Below are 21274 nucleotides of genomic sequence, written 5' to 3'. Positions count from 1 at the left end.
ATTAAATATGAATTTTTGCTTGACTATGGAGATTCTGTCTCTAGATGAGCTGTAGTACTGGCTCCTGGGCGGAATAAAGGAAACTCAAACGTGCCTTTTGCTGGACATTTGAGGCCTGGAACAGTCCCCTTGGCTTGCTACTGGAGATGCGTTTGTAAAGCTTACTGAATGGCGTTGTGTGAAGCAGTGGCTGGTGTTTGATCACAAACTCGTGGATAACCAGCGCTGTGTTTGAAGGCTCGGTGCCGACTCGCACGGTGCAGATTCTCGGATTGGGGCGTTTCGCGTAATTGGCGTCTCGGGCGAGAAAAGCCTCGCTTCTTCGACGCAACCAAAGCTTCTCACGAAGAATCCCTGTGTCTGATTTCCCACCCCCCACCCCCCCCACCCTCCATCCCAATGTTTAATTTCTCCCATCTGCTGCTGCCTCTCTGTGAAAGTGTGTAATTAGATTTCGCTCCAAGTCGCGGACGCGGCTGAACCGCGGGACCCCCGTCTCCTCATCGCCAGACAGCCCAGTCGGGGGATGTCACTCTCCGGCCGTCATTTTTACAGTCCCGCTTCTCCGGAGGAGCCCCCACCTGTCACACACGCTCCTCCATGTAACACCGTACAGTGTGTCCCCCCCCCCTGTCACTGGACCGTCAGGTTCCGTTACCCCGCGCTCCCGCTCGTCCGCCGCTGACTGACAGCCCGCGAATGGGAAGTAGCGGGCAGTCATTACCGAAAACGGCAGATCGTCTGAGGGAGACGCTACCTTGGGGATTCTCGCCCTCGACCTTTATGTCAACCACACAGAAATTCCACCCCACCCCCACAAACACCACCCGTGTCCCAAGTTTCCAGCCTCACCGCAGGAAACTTGTATCGACTGCGTTTCACCGGTCGGCGGTAATTTAGAGTCGCGCTGTCTCACGTACAGCGATCTGAATAATGGCTGAAATTGTGTGCTGTAGGAGCTGACAGCCACAGGTAGACTCCCTCCCTCCCTCCCTCCCTCCCTCTCTCTCTCTCTCTGTGCTGGTTTTTCTTCTCCTCCGCCTCCCTGTTTTTGGGGCAGTGCGGTGTGCTCGCTGTCTGCCTACGCCCAGGTGCGCCTCCACGCCCTGCAGCCAAGGAAGACTCCCCCCACCCCCACCCCCACCATCATCCTCCCAAACTGAACGCTCCTGCCAGGCTTGGCAGCTCCCAAAAGGCTTCCTCACCAGAGCAGGACTAATAACCTTGCACAATAAAAGCCCCAGCTGCAACATAGCGCTCAAAGGTGGGGGAAGAAAAAAAAAAAAGCTAATGTTTGCACGCACGCAGGTCTTGTACTTCAATATGCTCGCCACCTCCTCGGTCATTGTGAAGGCGACGTGCACAGCAGGGCGGGGGGCGGCGGTAACATGGACGCCGGCCCTGTTTACGTGCCCCTTCCCCGGGGCTGAAGCCGTCTCCGAGGAGCAGTAAAGCGATTTTGACAGTTGCCGCGCTGCAAATCGGATTTCCGGAAACGCGAAGGGTTGAGCCGGTTCACTCGGTGGCAGAGCTCCGGTGACACTGTAGCCCCGTGTCTGTTCCAGAACAGGGTGAAGTTTGAGTTTCGTTTGAATGCCTTCGCATGCCACTGAACTTCGCCCATTTACGCTCCTGCTACCACATCAAACCTGCACATTTTTAACGCGTTGCCAGTAATCCTAAGCCCCCAGTCTAACTGACTTGTCAGAAACCTTGCTGTGCCGATGATGAGAATGCAACTTTGATGTGTTCGACAAGAATAATAACAGATTCAACAGAATTCTGTGTAGTTCTCTTTGATGTGGAAAGCCCCTAGGCAGATTGTAAAGGGTTGGGGGAAAAGTGAAAATTGTTACAAGCATTTTTAGAATTAAGTGATTTAAAAGTTTGATCTACATTAATGCATCAGAGTGCCTGATTTTAACAGGTGTGATGGGTACATATACGGCTGGATGTCAGTCGGTTGGTATTGCCGTTCAGCATGTCATGTTCTGCTCCTGTTTTGAAGTCTTTGGAGCCTCCTTCCAGAAACACGATGAGTGTGGAACTAATGTAGCTTTTTTGGTTGACATTTAAATTAGAGGTTTTCTGTTTTTTTCTTTTTCTTTTTATTGGGTGGGGGGGTCCATCAATTTTTGAAGGGTAACACGTACAGGGGCCCCCTGTGTCTGGGGCTGATGAGGCTGTGTACAATTTTACTTAAACACATGTAAAGTGGTACTTAGAGAAAACAATTACACGAGTGCTAACCATAGAATAGTTTTCATATGCCATACGTAATTGAATTGTATGGAAAAACAAATGGGTTCAACTTGAATTATTTTTAACATTAGTGCAGCTGTACACACAATTCATGCTATTACTCACACCTGGACATGTTATTGATGTACAAGGGAGTGTTCAGAGACATGGTCTGAAGTGTGTTAATTTGCTAACGATTCCTTCCACAGTTTCCTCTGTGTCACGAATTGTACTTTTCTGTCACCACTTGATGACAACACAAATGCACCCCTGATACACATGTGCCTACCCAGTGACTTTATTATTATTATCATTATTATTATTTTCAGTGACTATTATGAATAGAAACTACATGGTATCCTCAAAGTGGGACAATTGGGAGCGAGTTTGGGGTGAAATTGATGCACAGTTGAGAAATGTGGCTCCAGGAATTGGCTGGTTGATTATCTTATAGATGCTGACAATTCCTGGAAGTATAAGATATTAATACTGAAATCAAGGTGACACTTTCTATACATAATATTACAATATTACATTAATATTCTATGCAATCATATTACATTTGTACAGATTACTATTTATATGATGGTTTGCAGTAGAAAAAGTCTTCAACATTAAAAGGCGGTCATATTTCTTATTATGTTCTGAATGGTAGTGGTAAGCAAAAGAACATAACCCAATAATCCCATCTCTCCGTTTTCTTTGCAGAGATTTATCGAGTAACCGAATTGGCTGCCTTAACGCGGATGTATTCAAGGGCCTCTCAAATCTGGTTAGACTGTAAGTAGGTGTGCTTATTTTATGACTGTAATTTGCTAACCATTTGAGAACTTTAGCATTGCCATTCTTGCCGTGCGACGTTCCTGGCTGTTTGCTTGAGAGCCCAGCTTTCATGGGCTGCCTCACAGGTCAAAGTAATGTGGAGTGCTTCAGTCCGGCTTTGACTGTGAAGTCGTTTAGAAGCAGCTCCCTCATCTTGAAAAGAAGATAATTGGCCCGCGCTGAAACTTGGAAAAACAGTAGCAGGTGCGGCCAGATTAGAATGATGTGATAATGAGTGATTTTTGCCGCAGTCCTCCAGTGCATTTTGTGCACCAGCTGCACACCTGATGGTATATAATTTGTGGGAGGCTATCAGGGTGTTCTATGCGAAAACGATGGCTGGTTATCTCGGTGAAGGTCGTGGAGCCAAGCTGGCAGAGCTAAGTGATTGTTATGAAGATGAGTGTTGTACATTATCGACCCCCATTTGCCGGGTTCCCCCAAGTCCTTAATCTCTAACAAGGACTTGTTATCCTTATTCCGCTGTTCTTATTGGTCGTTTTGTCCCATTTCAGGAATCTGTCGGCAAACCTGTTTTCTTCCTTGTCCCAAGGGACCTTCGACAGTCTCGTCTCTCTTAAGACGCTGTGAGTATAAATAAATGGGGCTAAAGCATTTGTTCATGTTGTGCGCAGTGTATTTTCACGTTATTCACCAAACACTTGACCCGTATTTAACTCTGCTAGTGTGGTGGAAGGGTTGTCAGGGAGGGTGGTTGCTTTAGGGAAACGCTGGCAGTTGACGTGGCCTTGCAGACATCTTCAGAGTCTCCGTTGCAGTCTGGCGGCTGAGCGAGTGAGCCCTTGTTCCGTCCCCAGGGAGTTCCAGACGCAGTACTTGCTGTGTGACTGTAACCTGAGGTGGCTCCTGCAGTGGATAAAGGAGAAGAACGTGGGCGTGAAGGATACTCGCTGCTCGTACCCGCGATCGCTGCAGGGCCAGCTCGTCACCGCCCTCAAACCAGAGCTCCTCACCTGCGGTTAGTCTGTCTGTCCCTGCCTGTCTGTCCGTCCGCCCGTCTGTGTCTAACTGACTTCCTGCCTGTCTGTCTACTCCTCTTTCTGCAGTCTTGTCTACTCCTCTTTCTGCAGTCTGTCTGTCCCTACTTGTCCGTCTGTCCGTGTCTAACCGACTTCCTGCCTGTCTGTCTGCTCCTCCTTCTGCAGTCTGTCTCTCTTAACTGTTTGCTCCTTCTACAAACCTGTCTGCTTTCACCCGTCCATTTTACATATCTGAACCCTGTGCAGCCTTTGCCCATCCACTGGGGCTGCTGCATAGCGGAAGAGATCATCCCCCTTTTCAATAGAGAAAAAGCTTGAAATCAGAAGCTTCTTTCTTTTGTCTGAGACCGTTTTCTGCATCCATTTTTTTTATGGGGGGGTGGGGTGGACCTACTTCTATTCCTGTGTCTTTGGCAAGAGTTGTGAAATGATAAATGGTAACCGTGTTTCATATTTACAGGGGGCACTGCAATGTTGTGTAAGCTTGTAGTAGTTTACAGCTTGCCATAAAAATACGGTTAAATATTTAGCTTTGTGTAAAGTACACTACACCGCACTTTGTGTCCGTCATTAAACAGAGTTAAGCACCAAAGATGTTCCATGGATTCCCAATGGATTGTGTTAATGGGGTATTTGGCTTCACAAACATCACTGGCCTATGTTTTGGACGCAGTCCAGCAGTTTAAAAGGGGGCGATAAAAATGCTCGAAACAAGCTTTTCTCCCAGAAAGTTGATTTTTATTTTACGTCAGCGTGTTGTTGCGTAGCGAGAATATTGGACTACGGACGGCTGAGTATCCAGGCCAAACGTGACCCTCCTTCGCCAAACAAAATGGCGTCTCGGTTTGCGCGCGCTGACCTCTGGCGTGCGCTCCGTTCGCAGACGCCCCTCTGGAGCTGCCGTCCTTCCAGATGACTCCGTCCCAGCGGCAGATCGTGTTCCGCGGCGACAGCCTGCCCTTCCAGTGCATGGCGTCCTACATCGACGAGGACATGCAGGTGCTGTGGTACCAGGACGGCCGCATGGTGGAGCCCGACGCCGCCCAGGGCATCGTCATCGAGAAGAGCATGGTCCAGAACTGCTCTCTCATCGCCAGGTACCGCCCACGCTCTGCGGCCGTCCCGCCCCGCCGTTCTTCCGGTTCCCTGAGCCCCTCCGCTTACTGTTAACGCTGCCGTGTGCTGTCAGTCCCAGACTTTTAACTCTCTGGAGAACAGTGCTGTGGTTCAAGCCAGCAAATCGCTGTCGGGACACAGTTCCGCCATTGTTTGCGTCGGATAGTCTGGCTCTTCCACCACTATAGTGCATCCTTGCCATTGTGTTTGTTTCTCAGCAATTCTGTTCAGAAGAACTGCCAGTTTGTGAGTAGTTCTGGGTCGTGGTGGTCCTCCATGAGAGAATGGGCCCACTCGTTATAATGTTCTCATTATATGCATTCCAGTACATTACTGGCATTTAGGCAGATGCTCTTATCCAGTAGATTCTGGGTACTCTTAATTCGGGTTAAGCACTTTGCTGGCGGTTTGCTGGAGGTTCTACCCAGGAATTGACCAGCGGCCTCCAGGCTAATAGCTAAGTTCCTTTACCCGTTATCCTGCCACCCTCCCGGCTGCTCTCCCGGTGTAGTGAATGACGCACGGTCTCTGTCTCCGGCTTCCCAGCGCCCTCACCATCTCCAACATCCAGCCGGGCTCCACGGGGAACTGGGAGTGTCGCGTGCGGACCAGCCGAGGGAACAACACCCGCACCGTCCACATCGTGGTCCTGGAGAGCTCGGCCAAGTACTGCGCCCCGGAGCGCCTGTCCAACAACAAGGGCGAGTTCAGGTGAGGGCCGGGGCGGGATGAATCCCCCAACCCCCCGCTAATGCCTCCCACCGTCCTGCACTGTCTGCTGCAAAGATTATGAGATGCCTTACACGTGAACTCCTTCATTTATAGCCTTAACAGAGCTATTAAAGGGACGCACAGCCACCAGCACATCTTTTCTTGTAGCGACTCAATCCCCCTTGTTTCCTCTGGCAGGTATTTGTAGATTATGGTTCCTTTCAGAGGCGAGAACAGCAGCTGCATTAGAAGTTGAATGACAGCTAATCCCGCAGATGGGCCGCCGTCGTGTAGGAGTCATTAGCTATTGTTAGCAGAGGTGACTGCTTCAAACACAGACATTATCATTCCCTGCTTCCTGCTTCAGTAATCCGGGCTGTCAGTCGACAGGCGGGAGAAATCCTTAGCTCCACGGTGCCCTCTGGTGGCCGACTGTGTCTATGACGCCGAGCGACACTGGACGGTGGCTAACGGTTTGCTGTTTTTGTTCGGCGATGAGTGTGTAATGAATGCCAAGCGGAGTGCGCTGGAGAGAGGCCTCGTTTTTTGGCCGGCTGGCGGGTTTCGCCCTGAGAATATGAGAAGCTCTCGTAAAACTCAGCGTTGCGCAGCCTGAGGTGGACACCGGCACTGGAAAATGTGCTCCCGGTTTCATAACACCATATAAATTGCACAGCGATGCGTGTCAGTGGAAGTACCTCGTTTTATTACGCTTTTTGAATTTATGCATGGAGAACGGTTCTTTTTTATTATTCGCCGACCTGATTTTGTGCTTTGACCTTCTTCCCCAAACGGTTTCCTTTCTCCAAAATGGAACCGGCTCTCGGCTGTAAAAGAGTCGCCTGAATATGCAGAAACGGTCACGGCCGGGCGGCGTCCGAAATTCAGAACAAAATGGAGGTCCGTTGTACCTGCCGCGCTACGTGGCGTAGCGTAGCGCAACACGGGCTGCTAATCGACACGCATTCAGGTGTAGACCCTGTAGCCAGCCTGGCCCCCGTCTCCGTGGAAGCCCGATTGGATAACGCGGGCGAACGAGCGGGGGAGGCGGAGCCGGCCTAACGCCCTGTCCCCCTCCGCCAGGTGGCCCCGCACGCTGGCGGGCATCACGGCGTACCTGGCCTGCAACCGGCTGGCCTCCAGCACCGGCCTCTACTCGGGCTCCTCCGCCGACGACCGGCGGGCCTGGCGCCGCTGCGACCGCGGCGGCTTCTGGGCCGAGGACGACTACTCCCGCTGCCAGTACCAGAAGGACGTCACGCGCGTGCTCTACATCATCAACCAGGTGAGGGGCGGCAGGGCCGCCAGCGCGCTCTAGGACAGGAGGGCCCGCCCTGTGAGAGGCGGGCTCTGGAACCTGCTTCTCGCCATTGGCTGGGGTTACTCACTTGCCTTTTTTTTTTTTTTTTTTTTTGAGACCGACAATTCATTACATTACATTACGTGGTATTTAGCAGACGCTCTTATCCAGAGCGACGTACAACAAAGTGCAAATCAATCACAAGAACAAGTGCAAAAGTAGAGCTGAGAGGACGGTACAGTTCCGAGTCCTAGTGTAAGCATGCAGATATTCAGAACCCTTGAAGAGTACAATCAACATTCAAACTAGCATGCCACTGTTGGCAGCTAGAATACAACAACAGCCAATAAAAACAACAATACCTATACAAGTAACAATATCTATACATAAGTGCCATTACGGTCTAAGGCCAATCACAGTGATTGTGAGTTGTATACACCACATGATGCAGACGGCTACAAGTGTTTTTCCTTCATCACTGCTTGTTTTTGGGAATTGATGCAGTGTGCAGTATATTTATTTTAATTAATACATTAGCATTGACGCTCTGCCAAATGCGCAATGCACACAAAGTAATTCCTTACTGCTTATGTCAAAGTAATTAAGTACCAGGATCATTTTTTTTTCACTGAGTATGTAAAAATGGTGCTTGCGTTCAGGTCTGCTTTTTTTGCACGGACTACCCTGTCCTCTGTACAAAGCTGTATTTGACCCATATTAAATCTCTAATATGTGATTAGAAACTCTTTATCTTTTTCCTCTCCCTGTACATTTATCTTCCTCTACCTCCCTGTGTCTCTCTCTCTCCCTCCCTCCCTCCCTCTCTCTCCCTCCCTCAGATGCCTCTGAACCTGACCAACGCCGTGACCACGGCCCGGCAGCTTCTGGTCTACACGATGGAGGCCGCCAACTTCTCCGACAAGATGGACGTCATCTTCGTGGCTCAGATGATCGAGAAGTTTGGGAAGTTTGCGGAAAAGTACAAAGAGGTGGGTTCGGTCTCTCCCCCTCTCTCCTTGCGGAGCGACAGCGGAGGCTGCTGCTGCCCCTCCCCTTTCCAGAGCTCAGCCACAGGGAAGCGCCCCCTGCCAGCCTGCCACTCTCTGATTGGTGCAGCCCGGTCGCCGGGCCCCTCCCCCTCCATCAGCAGCTGCTTCACGCTGAGTGGTGAGGAGGGAACGAGGCGTTTGATTGACAGCGTCCCCGTCTCTTGTGGGCAGGGTGCCTTTTTTCTGTGGAAGAATGGCTTAACCTTTCACAAAACATATTTTTACCTCTCTGTTCAACCTGAGTGACGGGCACAGCTTTTAAAGCGTATTCCTGAAGGTAAAACGGACGGGGCCATCCGTCACACAGACCGAGCGTCCGGGCTTTGAAGGATGCGGCTGAATTTCTCAAAAGGTCCGGATTTGACGCCACTGATTAAAGTCCGTCTTTTTGTCCGCACTTTTTGTCGTCTCAGCCAGCGGCCAGCATGTAGCCGTGACACCGTTATAACCGCTCGGTGGTGATGCTGCCTTTTAATACACGCACACACACACACACACACTCACAATCACACAATCACACACATACATGCCCTACGCGCACACACACACACACATACACACACAATCACACAATCACACACATACATGCCACACACACAATCACACACATACATGCCACACACACACACACACACATACACACAATCACACACATACATGCCACACGCGCGCACTCACCTGCTTATGCACGCTTACACTCTCGCGCACACACACACACACACACACACATATGCAAATTGTGTACACACACACACACACACACACACACACACACACACACACTGAAACCCCAGTCTTTATCATATGGTATGCAGTCTCCCAGCCCGCTCAGATGCACGTGCTCCATTAAGAGGAGGCCGCCTCAGAGCCGGGCCGGTCCAGACTAATCGCTCGGCTGCAAATTGAGATGGCCTCCCGGCGGCCGCCCCTGGCCCCCAGCCCCGGGCCGGGCGTCCTCCCTCCCCCCACGCAGATGGGGGAGCCCCCCCGTCCTCCATCCGTCTCCTCCTGCCCCTGACCCCCCTGTCGGAGCGGAGCGACTCAGAAGACACCCCCGGTACCGAGCGGGTAATTGCGCCCCGGGGAACATCTGCATGTTGTTTGCGCGGACGGGGCCGGGGCGTGACGGCCGATGACAGATCGCAGGAGCGGTAATTACCTGCTGCTCCGCGGCTCCTGGAGGCGTTTCATCTCGCGCGCACCTGCTCACGGAACCACCTGAAACGCGGGGCGGGGCCCGGAGCCCGCGTTTAGCTGACATCACCCTCCCGACACCTGCCTGGGCCGTGCCGGGGGGGCGTGGTCTCTCTGCAGTGATGTCATAATGTGGGTTAGCGGATCACTGGGGGATTGGTTCTCTTTGGGTGTAGAGCAGGGGTGTCGAACTCCACTGGAGGGCCGCAGTGTCTGCTGGTTTTTGGTGCGTTTCAGCTCGAGAGATACATTTCATTGTCTTCATTCAGTATTTCAAGGCCTTAATTGGCTGCTGATTGAAAGGAAACCACAAACACCAGCAGACACTGCGGCCCTCCAGGACTGGAGTTTGACACCCCTGGTGTAGAGGGTGAGAGAGACCGATTGGTTTCATTTGGTTACACTTGACACTTGTCACTCAACCCGGTAAGGCCTCGTCTCTTTGGGCTGTCCCCTGCCGTCCCCACAGTTAAGCTGCTTCTGAGGCCTAAAATAAGGTTTTAGTACCTCGGGAAATGGAGGCACACCATCTGATATTCATCGCTTCTTTGCATTTCCTTGCTTGGGGCCCTTCCATTCATTGGCGGTTGCTCTCCTTACCTGGTTTTTTTTCTCAATCGAGAGCCGTATCTGAAAGCAGTGCCAGTCATTGACACTAATGTGGCAATGTTGGGGCTCTGGCTGTGTAGATGTGTGTGTACAACAGGGAATAAAGTTATTGGTAACTAAATTTAATTCTCGCGTCTGGGCTGTTATGGTCTGCCCCTGGTGGATCACAATAAAGTTTGCATGGACAAAAACGCTCAATAAAAGTCAATTTATTCAACAATAACAAGAACATAAAGGACAAAAAGTCCACGCTCGAGACCACAAGATGGCTGTCGTTCTGGGGAGGTGCTCACTGGTATCCTCACTTGCTTGTTATCAACGTCTTACCAGGTGTTCCATGTCTATAATGAAAAAAAACCCTGGCCCACCACAAGGGGCAGTCAAGGGGCAAATGACTCAAGGAAAATGTGATATGGGCATGTATATGGGTCACTGAGGGAGTGTTTCTGTGTGTGTTTCTGTGTGTGCATGTGTGTGTGTGCGCGTCTGTGTGTGTGCCTGTGTGTGTGTGCCTGTGCGTGTGTGCCTGTGCGTGTGTGCCTGTGCGTGTGTGTGTGTGTCTGTGTGTGTGTGTGTCTGTGTGTGTGTGTGTCTGTGTGTGTGTGCGTCTGTGTGTGCGTCTGTGTGTGCGTCTGTGTGTGCGTCTGTGTGTGTCTGTGTGCGTCTGTGTGCGTCTGTGTGCGTCTGTGTGTGTGTGTATGTGTGTGTGTGTGTGTGTGTGTGTGCTCCTGCAGCTGGGGGACGTGATGGTGGACATCTCCAGTAACCTGATGCTGGCGGAGGAGCGGGTGCTGTGGATGGCGCAGCGGGAGGCCCGGGCGTGCTCCCGCATCGTGGAGTGCCTGCAGAGGATCGCCAGCCACCGGCTCGCCAGCGGGGTCCAGGCCTACTCCACCGTGAGTCTCCACACGCTTACTGTGCGCTGACACGCTCATACACGCACGAACACACACACAACTCACCAGACAACTACACACACACACACACACACACACACACACACTGACGCACACACACACACACATACACACACACACACACACAGGCACACAGGCGCACACACACACACACACACACACCAGACAAGTACACACACACACACACACACACACACACCTACACACAACACACCAGACAAGTACACACACAACACATACACACAGACACACACACAACACACCAGACAAGTACACACTGACGCACACACTGACGCACACACACACACACACACACACACACACACACACACACACCCACCAGACAAGTACACACACACACACACACACACACAGACACGCACACACAGACACACAACACACCAGACAAGTACACACACAACACATACACACAGACACACACACAACACACCAGACAAGTACACAGACACACACACACACAGACACACACACACACAACACACCAGACAAGTACACACTGACGCACACACTGACGCACACACACACACACACACACACCCACCAGACAAGTACACACACAACACACACACACACACACACACACACACACACACACCAGACAAGTACACACACAACACATACACACAGACACACACACAACACACCAGACAAGTACACACTGACGCACACACACACACACACACACACACACACCCACCAGACAAGTACACACACACACACACACACACACAGACACGCACACACAGACACGCACACACCAGACAAGTACACACACAACACATACACACAGACACACACACAACACACCAGACAAGTACACAGACACACACACACACAGACACACACACACACACAACACACCAGACAAGTACACACTGACGCACACACTGACGCACACACACACACACACACACACACCCACCAGACAAGTACACACACACACACACACACACACACACACACACACACAGACACACACACACACAACACACCAGACAAGTACACACACACGCACACACACACGCACACACACACGCACAGGCACGCACACACACAGACACAGACGCACAAACACACCAGACAAGTAAACACACACACACACACACACACACACACACTAGACAAGCACACACATCTACATAGGGAATTCACAAGTGGCCAATCTGTACGAAGCAGCAGTTCACACATGGGGCACATTAAAGCTGTAAATGCTTTAAAATTACTGCGCAGTTTGTTCATTGTGTCTCTTAAATAACCACTATGTTTACAGTTTTGAAACATCTCCTGTCCCCAAAGAAAATGTGAGATTTAGTGATGAAAATGAATTGCTTACAGAATGCAGTCCTCACAGAATGCAGTTTAAAACTTTTCCACTGTTACAGACTCGGGTTACTGTACAGCAGAGTGTGCTGTCAGCGGTACACAGAATGGATCTGGACAGGTTTACTACCCGCTGCCCTGTAGTGAATGGGATGTGTTTATAGTCTATAATCAGAAGTTTGGGCGCATCGGTGCTGGCCCAGGTGAGTGTCTGAGCGGGGGAATGATGAATGGCTCTCCCTGCAGAACTCGCCCAACATCGCTCTGGAGGCCCACACCATCAAGGCCAGCAGCTTCAACGGCATGACCTGCACGCTGTTCCAGAAGCTGACCCCCGAGCGCGCGGGCCTGAGGGAGCTGGGCGCCCGCGACCCCGACATGAACCTGGACAAGCAGCTCAGCTTCAAGTGCAACGTCTCCAGCACCCTCTCCAACCTGGCTCTCAAAGTCAGTCTGGCCCCCTCTCCTCCTCTCTCTCCTCCTCTCTTCCTCCACCTCTCCTACCCCCCTCTCCTCCTCTCTTACCTCTCTCCTCCTCTCTCTCCTCCTCTCTTCCTCCACCTCTCCTACCCCCCTCTCTTCCTCTCTTACCTCTCTCTCTCTCCTCCTCTCCACCTCTCCTACCCCCCTCTCTTCCTCTCTAACCCCCTCTCCTCCTCTCCAACCTCCCCCTCTCCTCCTCTCCTAGCTCATTCCTCCCACTCCTTTTCTCCCTTCCTTTTTACCCTTTCTCTCTCGCCTCCCTTCCTCTTCTCCTACCCCTCTTTCCCTCCCCCTCCTATCCTGTCCTCCCTTCTATCCTTCTGACCCCTCTTCTCCTTCCTCTGCCTCCCTCTAATAAGATCAATCAGGTTCTTCTTCTGTGGAAAGCTCTGCCGAGGGTATTACTGCAGTCCATTGTGAGGGCAGGACTCCTCCTCCCTTTCCCCGTTCCGTGCTGTGGAATTTATTTCATTTTGACTAGCAAAAACCTCACCAAAGAGGGATTTCTGACTCCGGGCCAATGCGGAGATTGAGCCCCTTGTAAATTCACTGTTCAGGGATAATTGGCCCTGGTTCCAGCAGAACCACTGGGGTGTTTTATGCTGGTGATCATCCAGTGTTGGAACAGAGCTTAGAGGCCTGCAGAACTGGAGTGGCTTTGTTCCCTGTAAACCTCTCTATTTGGGCAAATTAAGTGTTGTGGTCCTGTTAACTGCTCGTGTGAAGAAATGCAGTGGCTGTTGTCCTTGTAAACCTCTAATGAGAGAGATGGAGTTGTTTTTAATCCTTGTAAACCTCTAATGAGAGGGAACGAGAGAGTTGTTTTAGTCCTTGTAAACCTCTAATGAGTGAGATGGAGTGATTGTGATTCTTGTAAACCTGCAATTCAAGGTGTGGAGTGGTTGCTGTCAGTCATTGTAAATGCCTCTTGAGAGAAATGCACTGGTTTCATTCCTTGTTATTTAATGAGAGAGATGCAGGGATTGTGGTCCTTGTAAATCCTTATAGTGAGAGAGAGACTGTGGTTTTAGTCATTGTAAACCCTCTAGTTAAAGCGATGCAGTGATTGTGGTATTTGTAAATCCCTCTAGTGAGACAGATGCAGTGATTGTACTCATTGTAAACCACTCATGAGAGAGGTGCAGTGATTGTGGTTATGGTGAACCCTCTGATGAGAGAGGTGCAGTGATTGTGGTTATGGTAAACCCTCTGATGAGAGAGGTGCAGTGATTGTGGTTATGGTGAACCCTCTGATGAGAGAGGTGCAGTGATTGTGGTTATGGTGAACCCTCTGATGAGAGAGGTGCAGTGATTGTGGTTATGGTGAACCCTCTGATGAGAGAGGTGCAGTGATTGTGGTTATGGTAAACCCTCTGATGAGAGAGGTGCAGTGATTGTGGTTGTGGTAAACCCTCTGAGAGAGATGCAGTGATGTTGGTTACAGTAAACCCTCTGATGAGAGAGATGCAGTGATAGTACTCATTGTAAACGCTCTGATGAGAGAGGTCCAGTGATTGTGGTCCCTGTGGTTTTTCAGAACACCATTGTTGAGGCTTCGCTGCAGCTGCCTGCCTCGCTGTTCTCCCAGTACTCCGGCCAGGCCGAGGAGACCTTCTACAAGCTCCACCTGCTGGCCTTCAGGAACGGGAAGCTCTTCCCCGCCACCGGCAACTCCACCCAGCTCGCCGACCAGGGCAAGAGGCGTAGCGTGGCCACCCCCGTCATCCTCACCAAGATCGGTGGGTCCACTACTGGGTCACCTGACCTGACCTCACCAGTGTAGAAGACATGGGACACTTTATAGGACCGTGGTAGAACACTAGCACCCTGTGGGCCTCCCGAAGGAATTGAGGATGTCTGTCTTTAGCTTTAAATTATTCCTCAAATGCCGTCCTGAAAAAATGCATTCTTCCCAGGGAACTTTATTTAGCCTTTCTTTAGTCGAAACCACTTTAAGTGAATCAAAAGTTTTTGGAAAGTTCGGATGCCTCTGGCCTGCTGACAGCTATGTGATTCGGGTTAGCGGCGGCTGTGTGATTCGGGGTGTCGACCGCTACGTGTTTTTCGGGGTAGTGACAGCTATGTGATTTGGGGCGAGTGTGGAGCTTCTGTCTGATTCTCCCCCCCACCCCCACCCCCCCACGCAGAGGGCTACCCCCTGAGGAACCTGCGGGTCCCGGTGAACGCCACGCTGCGCCGGTTTGCGCACGGCGCGGACGCCGCGGCGGCCTACTGGAACTTCAGCCTGCTGGGAGGGCAGGGCGGCTGGGAGTCGGAGGGCTGCCGCGTCCTCCACTCCGACGACAACTTCACCACCATCTCCTGCAACTCGCTCAACAACTACGGAGTGCTGATGGTGAGCATACGCCACCCCCCCCCGCCGCCACTGACTTCCCCCGCCCTCGTTTCTGCTTATAAATACTCAGGGCATCTGCTTAAGTCACTTCTGTGGAGCTACGCCGCTTCCTATTCGCTCAGTCAGGTCGATGCTCTGCTCTGCGAAAACAGACTGCAGTTTACACCGGCAGTAATTGGCCATTATACGGCCATCCTCCAGGAAGTTGGCTTTGGGACCTAAAATGTCTGCTGTGATGTTGCGGCAGCCAGACCCAGGTCCTTGTCCCTGAGACAGATGGATGTTTTATCTTCCAGGACCTGAGTAGAGGGGAGTACGTCTATCCCAGCGCTGACCTTCTCCACCCAGTCATCTACGCCACCGCCATTATCCTGCTGCTGTGTCTGCTGGCTATTATTGTGAGCTACATCTACCACCACAGGTAAACAACGCCCCTGTTCAGCCCTGCCACTGGGCCTCCGCTTACCTGGGCTCACAGGGCCTTCCAAATGCACCTGAGAGAGTTTAGGTGGTGTCTCAGCTTTTTCCCGTTGGCTGAGGTTTGCTTTTTATTTGCCAACTCTGATCCAAATCTGGACCCAGCTACATTTGTCGTTATATCACTTGAGACCATCACGCTACATTACTTTTTACCATCTGTGAGCGGGATCCTTGCTAAGAGAGTCTTCACTCCTAAGTTCCGAACAACTTCAGAGTCCAGTCGTTTCCTTTATTGCTTGTCATTACTTGCTTAGAGACCCTTTCTAATGAGAAAAGTTTTGAGGAAATGGTCATATTTTCTTCCATTTGTTCCGTAGGTAAAAAAAGGAACAAAACAAGTTTTATATGCAGCTTAACGTGTCTTTTTCGCTGGGCTCTTTCCAGGTCGGTCCGGATCAGCCGTAAATGCTGGCACATGCTGATCAACCTGTGCTTCCACATCTTCCTGACCTGTGGCGTGTTCATCGGGGGCATCACCCAGACACGCCACACCAGCGTGTGCCAGGCTGTGAGTGCCCCCCCTACCCCCCCCAGCTCTTCTCTCTCAGCAGAGCTGTCGAGCGTGTCTGGCACATACACTCACTGTTTACAATACCGAACGGTCTGCTGTAGCACATTGCAGTCGGGAGGGGGGGGGAGGGTTTTGGCACCATTTTGGCTCCAAGAAACTGAGTCGGCCAATTCTTCCGGCTCAGTCAGCTCAGCTCCCGGGCTGTTTGTAAATGAAACTGGTCGGAGGACGGCTCTGCTCGAGGCAGATACGGAGGAAACCTGCCACGCCGATCCCGTTCTAACCGGCTTGATATGGGAATTTGACACGCTATTCTTTACAGTTGATTTATGTGTTTGTTGCCCACATTATGTCTTTCCTCCTTTCCAAAGAGGCAAGACAATGTGTAGAGATGAGATTTCACAAAAAGAACATATTTTAAACGATGTATGGATTATTGTTATGTAAATGCTTTGGAAGCGTATGTAAGCCGGTGGGAGTGTGGGGACGGTTCAGTACAGCGTACGGTCATAAGCGGCTGGGTCAGATGGCAGTTTTATTCTCTCTCTCTCTCTCTCTCTCCCTCTCTCTCTCTCCCTCTCTCTCCCTCTCTCTCTCCCCCTCTCCTCAGGTTGGCATCGTGCTGCATTACTCCACTCTGGCCACCGTGCTGTGGGCAGGAGTGACGGCACGCAACATCTACAAGCAGGTCACCCGCAAGGCCAAACGCTACGAAGAGCTGGACGAACCGCCACCACCGCCCAGGCCCATGCTGAGGTATGGCACTACAACCCCCACGATGCACCTGGATTGACTGGTTGTGCTACCATCTTGGGCAGAGGGGTAGTATTTCACTGTTGCTGCACTCTGGTTACCTCACTCTGTCCTTGTAGGCATTACACCTTTATGAAGCGAATCTCCTCAAATAACCTTAAAGCAATTGGTTCATTATTTGAAAACCTTTTTTTTTTTTTTTTTTTTTATATCTTTTTAAGATACAGTTGGAACTGAATATATACTGTTGTTCCTATAAGACTCAAATGTAAATTTTGCACCATCTGTTGAAGCTCCCTCTAAATTGGAGCACATGACTACTTCTAATGATTTAACACAAATCCAGGAGTAACTATCAGTAGCGCATGAATAGCAAGTTCATGAAATGGTTCACCTCAAAACGATCAAAAGTATATTTTGCCTTTTCCTTCATTTATGGAGTTTCTTTTTTGATGTAGATATAGATATAAATGTGGTGTATGGTGGTGTGGGATTTCATGCGTGCATTTATTTTCACGCAAATCGTGTTTACATAATGCAGGCTTTTTCAAGACCGTTACATTTTTGAAGGTAATACAAACACCCAAAGCTTGGAAGTGTGTTGAAATTGTTCTGCTCTAAAAGGTAGCGCTTTTAAAATGACTTTCAAACAACTGCACACCAGTTTAATACTAAAGCGTATGCACATTCCGGTGACTTGTCATTAGTGGCTTGTCATTCTCTTTGCAATTTCAAAATCAATGGTTTATACACCTGGGGGTACCTGTGCTTGTCAAGCAAGTAGACGTGCCAGTCTGGTGTTTGTCTTTTAAACTTTGTGAAAGACAGTTGAATCAGCCCTCTGCATATTTGCCTGGCCTCAAGCTCTCTGTGTTTTTTTGTCCCAAGCCTTTGTCTATAATGTCTGTGAGATGTTGTTGAAATGCTTCTTTACAGTATAACAGGATTTTAATTGGACGCCTGAAATTTCTAAAAATGAATGCAGTTGTATATTGGTTAAATCACTACCTTAGCAGTGTCAAGGGGAGTGTTTAACAAATCTGCAGAATTCCTTTTCACTGTACACAAAGGTATAGGGTTATGTAGGTCCCCCCTAACCAGAAATATGCAGTTTTTATGTCATCCCCTTGTTAAACGGTGGCTGGCCAAGGACTTGATTTGAAATCCATTTTTCTTTCTTTTCATAGGTTCTACTTGATAGGCGGGGGAATCCCCATCATTGTGTGCGGTATAACTGCAGCGGCTAACATCAAGAACTATGGAAGCCGTGCTAATGCACCTTTGTAAGTATGCTGGGCTCCCTAATCCCATAATTGTAACAATGTTGCTTTCTTATTTGCCAGCTGAAAATCTGAAATTGTTTTACATCTGCCGGGCACAGTTTTGAATATTCTTTCCCTATTCACGATTCACGATTCACGATTCATAAACTGAAATTGCTTTTTTATCATCCAACTGTTTGTTTTTATAAAGAGTGAATATTTGTTTATAAAATGAAGTAAATATAACGGCCTATTTTAAGTTTATCTTGCCACTTTGTGAGTGCCAGTTTTCTAGGCTGCCTCTCTCGGTAATGGCAGCTGTTGGGTTGTATAAATATTTTGACTGAGGTTTTGGGTTTAATTAATTTTTGTGCAGAGACGCAACAAAAACTGCAGATCGGGGTGTTATGGGTCGCAAGCACTCGAAATGCAAAACAAACCTTACCACGCAAAGCACCTCCGCTAATTCACTGTATCATGCCTGAAAATGACTTTTAATTAAGTTTCACATTTAACCTAATGAAGCTCATTTTTTAATGACTCCAGATCATGGGTCCGTATAAATCTTTAAGATATCAGCCGACTGACTCTTGGAGAGATGTTTGAGTTCGTGAAAATGTGCGGTAACACTTGACTTGATCCCCTTGCCATAGGGCTGGCATACAGAGATACTCATACACGACATAGCAGTCACGAGATGGCATAACCGATGATGTCTGTTGATGTCAAACGATATAAAAGTGGAATGATGATAAAAGTATGACAGTTTTATGTCATTTGACATTACCTCACATCAAACACCACACGCTCCTAACCCTATGAAGGCAGTGAGTGTGTTGCTGACTCTCATAACCCCGTGGGGTCAGTGAGCGTGTAGCTGACTCTCCTAACCCTATGAAGGCAGTGAGCGTGTTGCTGACTCTCATAACCCCGTGGGGTCAGTGAGCATGTAGCTGACTCTCCTAACCCCGTAGGGTCAGTGAGCGTGTTGCTGACTCTCCTAACCCCGTAGGGTCAGTGAGCGTGTTGCTGACTCTCCTAACCCCGTGTCCTGTCCCCCCAGCTGCTGGATGGGGTGGGAGCCCAGCCTGGGGGCCTTCTACGGGCCGGCGGCCTTCATCATCTTCGTCAACTGCATGTACTTCCTGAGCGTGGCGGTGCAGCTGCGCCGGCACCCGGAGCGCAGGTTCGAGCTGAAGGAGGCGGGCGAGGAGCAGCAGCGGCTGGCGCCCAGCGAGCAGGGCGAGGCGCCCGCCCCGGACTCCGCCTCCGTCTCCCAGGGCGACTGCTCGGCCGTGTCGCTGTCCGCGCTGGAGAACGAGCACACCTTCCCGGCGCAGCTGCTGGGCGTGGGCTTGGCGCTGCTGCTGTTCGTGGCCCTGTGGCTGTTCGGGGCGCTGGCGGTCTCCCAGGAGTACCCCGCCGACCTGGCCTTCAGCTGCCTGTTCGGGGTGGCGGCCCTGGGCCTGGGCGGGTTCCTGGTGGCGCACCACTGCGTGAACCGCGACGACATGCGGCGGTACTGGGTGACGGCCTGCTGCCCGGGGCGGCGGGAGTACTCTGTGCAGGTGAACGTGGCCCCGCCGGGCCCCGGCGCGGGGGCCGAGGAGGCGCCCAAGTGCCCCAACGGCAGCGCAGAGTCCTCCTGCACCAACAAGAGCGCCTCCAGCCTCAAGAACTCCTCCCAGGGCTGCAAGCTCACCAACCTGCAGGCCGAGGCGGCCCAGTGCAAGCCCCCCTCGGCGCCGGCCCCGGCCCCCAGCAACGGCGCCGCCCTGCTGGACAACAGCCTGACGGAGCACTCGGTGGACAACGAGATCAAGATGCACGTGTCGCCCGTGGAGGTGCAGTTCCGGCCCAACGGGCACCCGGGCCGGCACCACAAGAGCCGCACGCGGGCGCACCGGGCCAGCAGGCTGACCGTGCTGCGCGAGTACGCCTACGACGTGCCCACCAGCGTGGAGGGCAGCGTGCAGAGCGCCGGGCCCCACAGGGCCCGCCACGCCGGCCCCGAGGGCCACGCCCGCAGCCGCCGCGCCGCCTACCTGGCCTACAGGGGGCGCCAGCACGGCCACGCGCAGCAGGACAGCAGCGACGCCAGCGCCTCCCTGCCCCGCCGCTGCCGGAGCAGGGGAGGGGGCGGGGGAGCGGGAGAGGGGGGCAGGGAGGCGGCCGCGGGGGGCGAGGCCGAGACGCACAGCGGGGGCACGTCCAACGCCAGTAAAGACAGCTTAAAGCAGTCCATCACTGTGGACCTGGAGGCCCAGCCCAAGTCCTACGGCCTGAACCTGGCCAACCAGAACCCGGCCAACCAGAACCTGGCCAACCAGAACCCGGCCAACCAGAACGGGCAGCTGAAAGACAGCAGGCAGGGCGCCCCCTTGCTGGGCTCGGACGGTAACGCTGGCAACATTAAGACTGGCTTATGGAAACATGAAACTACTGTGTAGCGATTGTTCCCGGCTGAACTCAGAGCGCCCGGCGTACTTCTCATGAACTGTGAATCTTGTTCCGTATTTTATTTAGTTTAAATTTATTTTATTTTATTTCAGAGACGCCAGAGACGATTTTTAAAAGCTTTAAAAAAAAAAAAAGAACGTTTTTTTGGAAATATCTTTTTAAAAAATTGAACTGAAAAGCCACAGTAATTGTGTATGTGAAATTTGAGTGAATATTTGTGAAGAGCACCAGGGTTTGTAAGAAGAAGCAGCTTTTACCATTTTGTAAATGATCTATTTTTATATACTTTTAACCCTGTCCATCACAGATTTTCTATGTGAAACTGCATGGCCTGTGCTGTTGCCCTGTGCATATATAATGGGCTGGTATTTTTTATTTTCTAGATCTTGAATTTTGTTTTTGCATAATAAACTAAATGTCTCTAATTGCACCTACTCTACCACTTAAACATGTTTTGCAGTGCCTGACACACACATTATCTACATTACCTCACAACCTCTATTTTTCTTATTCGAAAAAGTCACTGTAGCAGGTTGCAAAACCCAGATGGGTAGAGGCCATAGTTTAATAGTGGCTAGGTCACCCTCCATATCCTGTCAACTGTGTCAGAATGGCCCGTGAAATGGTCACTGAGTGAGTCAGACCCCCAGGCAGGCACATAACCAGTC

The 21274-nt window shown here is 51.0% G+C and overlaps 1 protein-coding gene across 2 annotated transcripts in view; it reads left to right on the top strand.

The window, feature by feature from the left end:
* The window catches only part of adgra3 (adhesion G protein-coupled receptor A3), a 43361-nt gene extending 22325 nt beyond the window's left edge, over window positions 1–21036 (top strand). For both annotated transcript variants that reach the window (XM_061251481.1, XM_061251480.1), the window contains 16 exons: window positions 2950–3021; window positions 3579–3650; window positions 3882–4042; window positions 4948–5161; window positions 5727–5891; window positions 6975–7176; window positions 8031–8180; window positions 10778–10939; window positions 12548–12748; window positions 14322–14523; window positions 14932–15140; window positions 15437–15561; window positions 16005–16128; window positions 16742–16887; window positions 18072–18167; window positions 19210–21036. In XM_061251481.1, the coding sequence (XP_061107465.1) occupies window positions 2950–3021; window positions 3579–3650; window positions 3882–4042; window positions 4948–5161; window positions 5727–5891; window positions 6975–7176; window positions 8031–8180; window positions 10778–10939; window positions 12548–12748; window positions 14322–14523; window positions 14932–15140; window positions 15437–15561; window positions 16005–16128; window positions 16742–16887; window positions 18072–18167; window positions 19210–20596 (3688 nt within the window). In that variant the 3' untranslated portion in view covers window positions 20597–21036. The remainder of the gene's footprint in view (window positions 1–2949; window positions 3022–3578; window positions 3651–3881; window positions 4043–4947; window positions 5162–5726; window positions 5892–6974; window positions 7177–8030; window positions 8181–10777; window positions 10940–12547; window positions 12749–14321; window positions 14524–14931; window positions 15141–15436; window positions 15562–16004; window positions 16129–16741; window positions 16888–18071; window positions 18168–19209) is intronic.
* The last annotated feature ends 238 nt before the right edge of the window (window positions 21037–21274 follow it).

The sequence above is a fragment of the Conger conger genome, chromosome 8, assembly GCF_963514075.1.
Source record: "Conger conger chromosome 8, fConCon1.1, whole genome shotgun sequence".
Classification (NCBI taxonomy): domain Eukaryota; kingdom Metazoa; phylum Chordata; class Actinopteri; order Anguilliformes; family Congridae; genus Conger; species Conger conger.
Note: the sequence above shows the minus strand (reverse complement) of the source record. Positions and strands in the feature narration are given on the sequence as shown.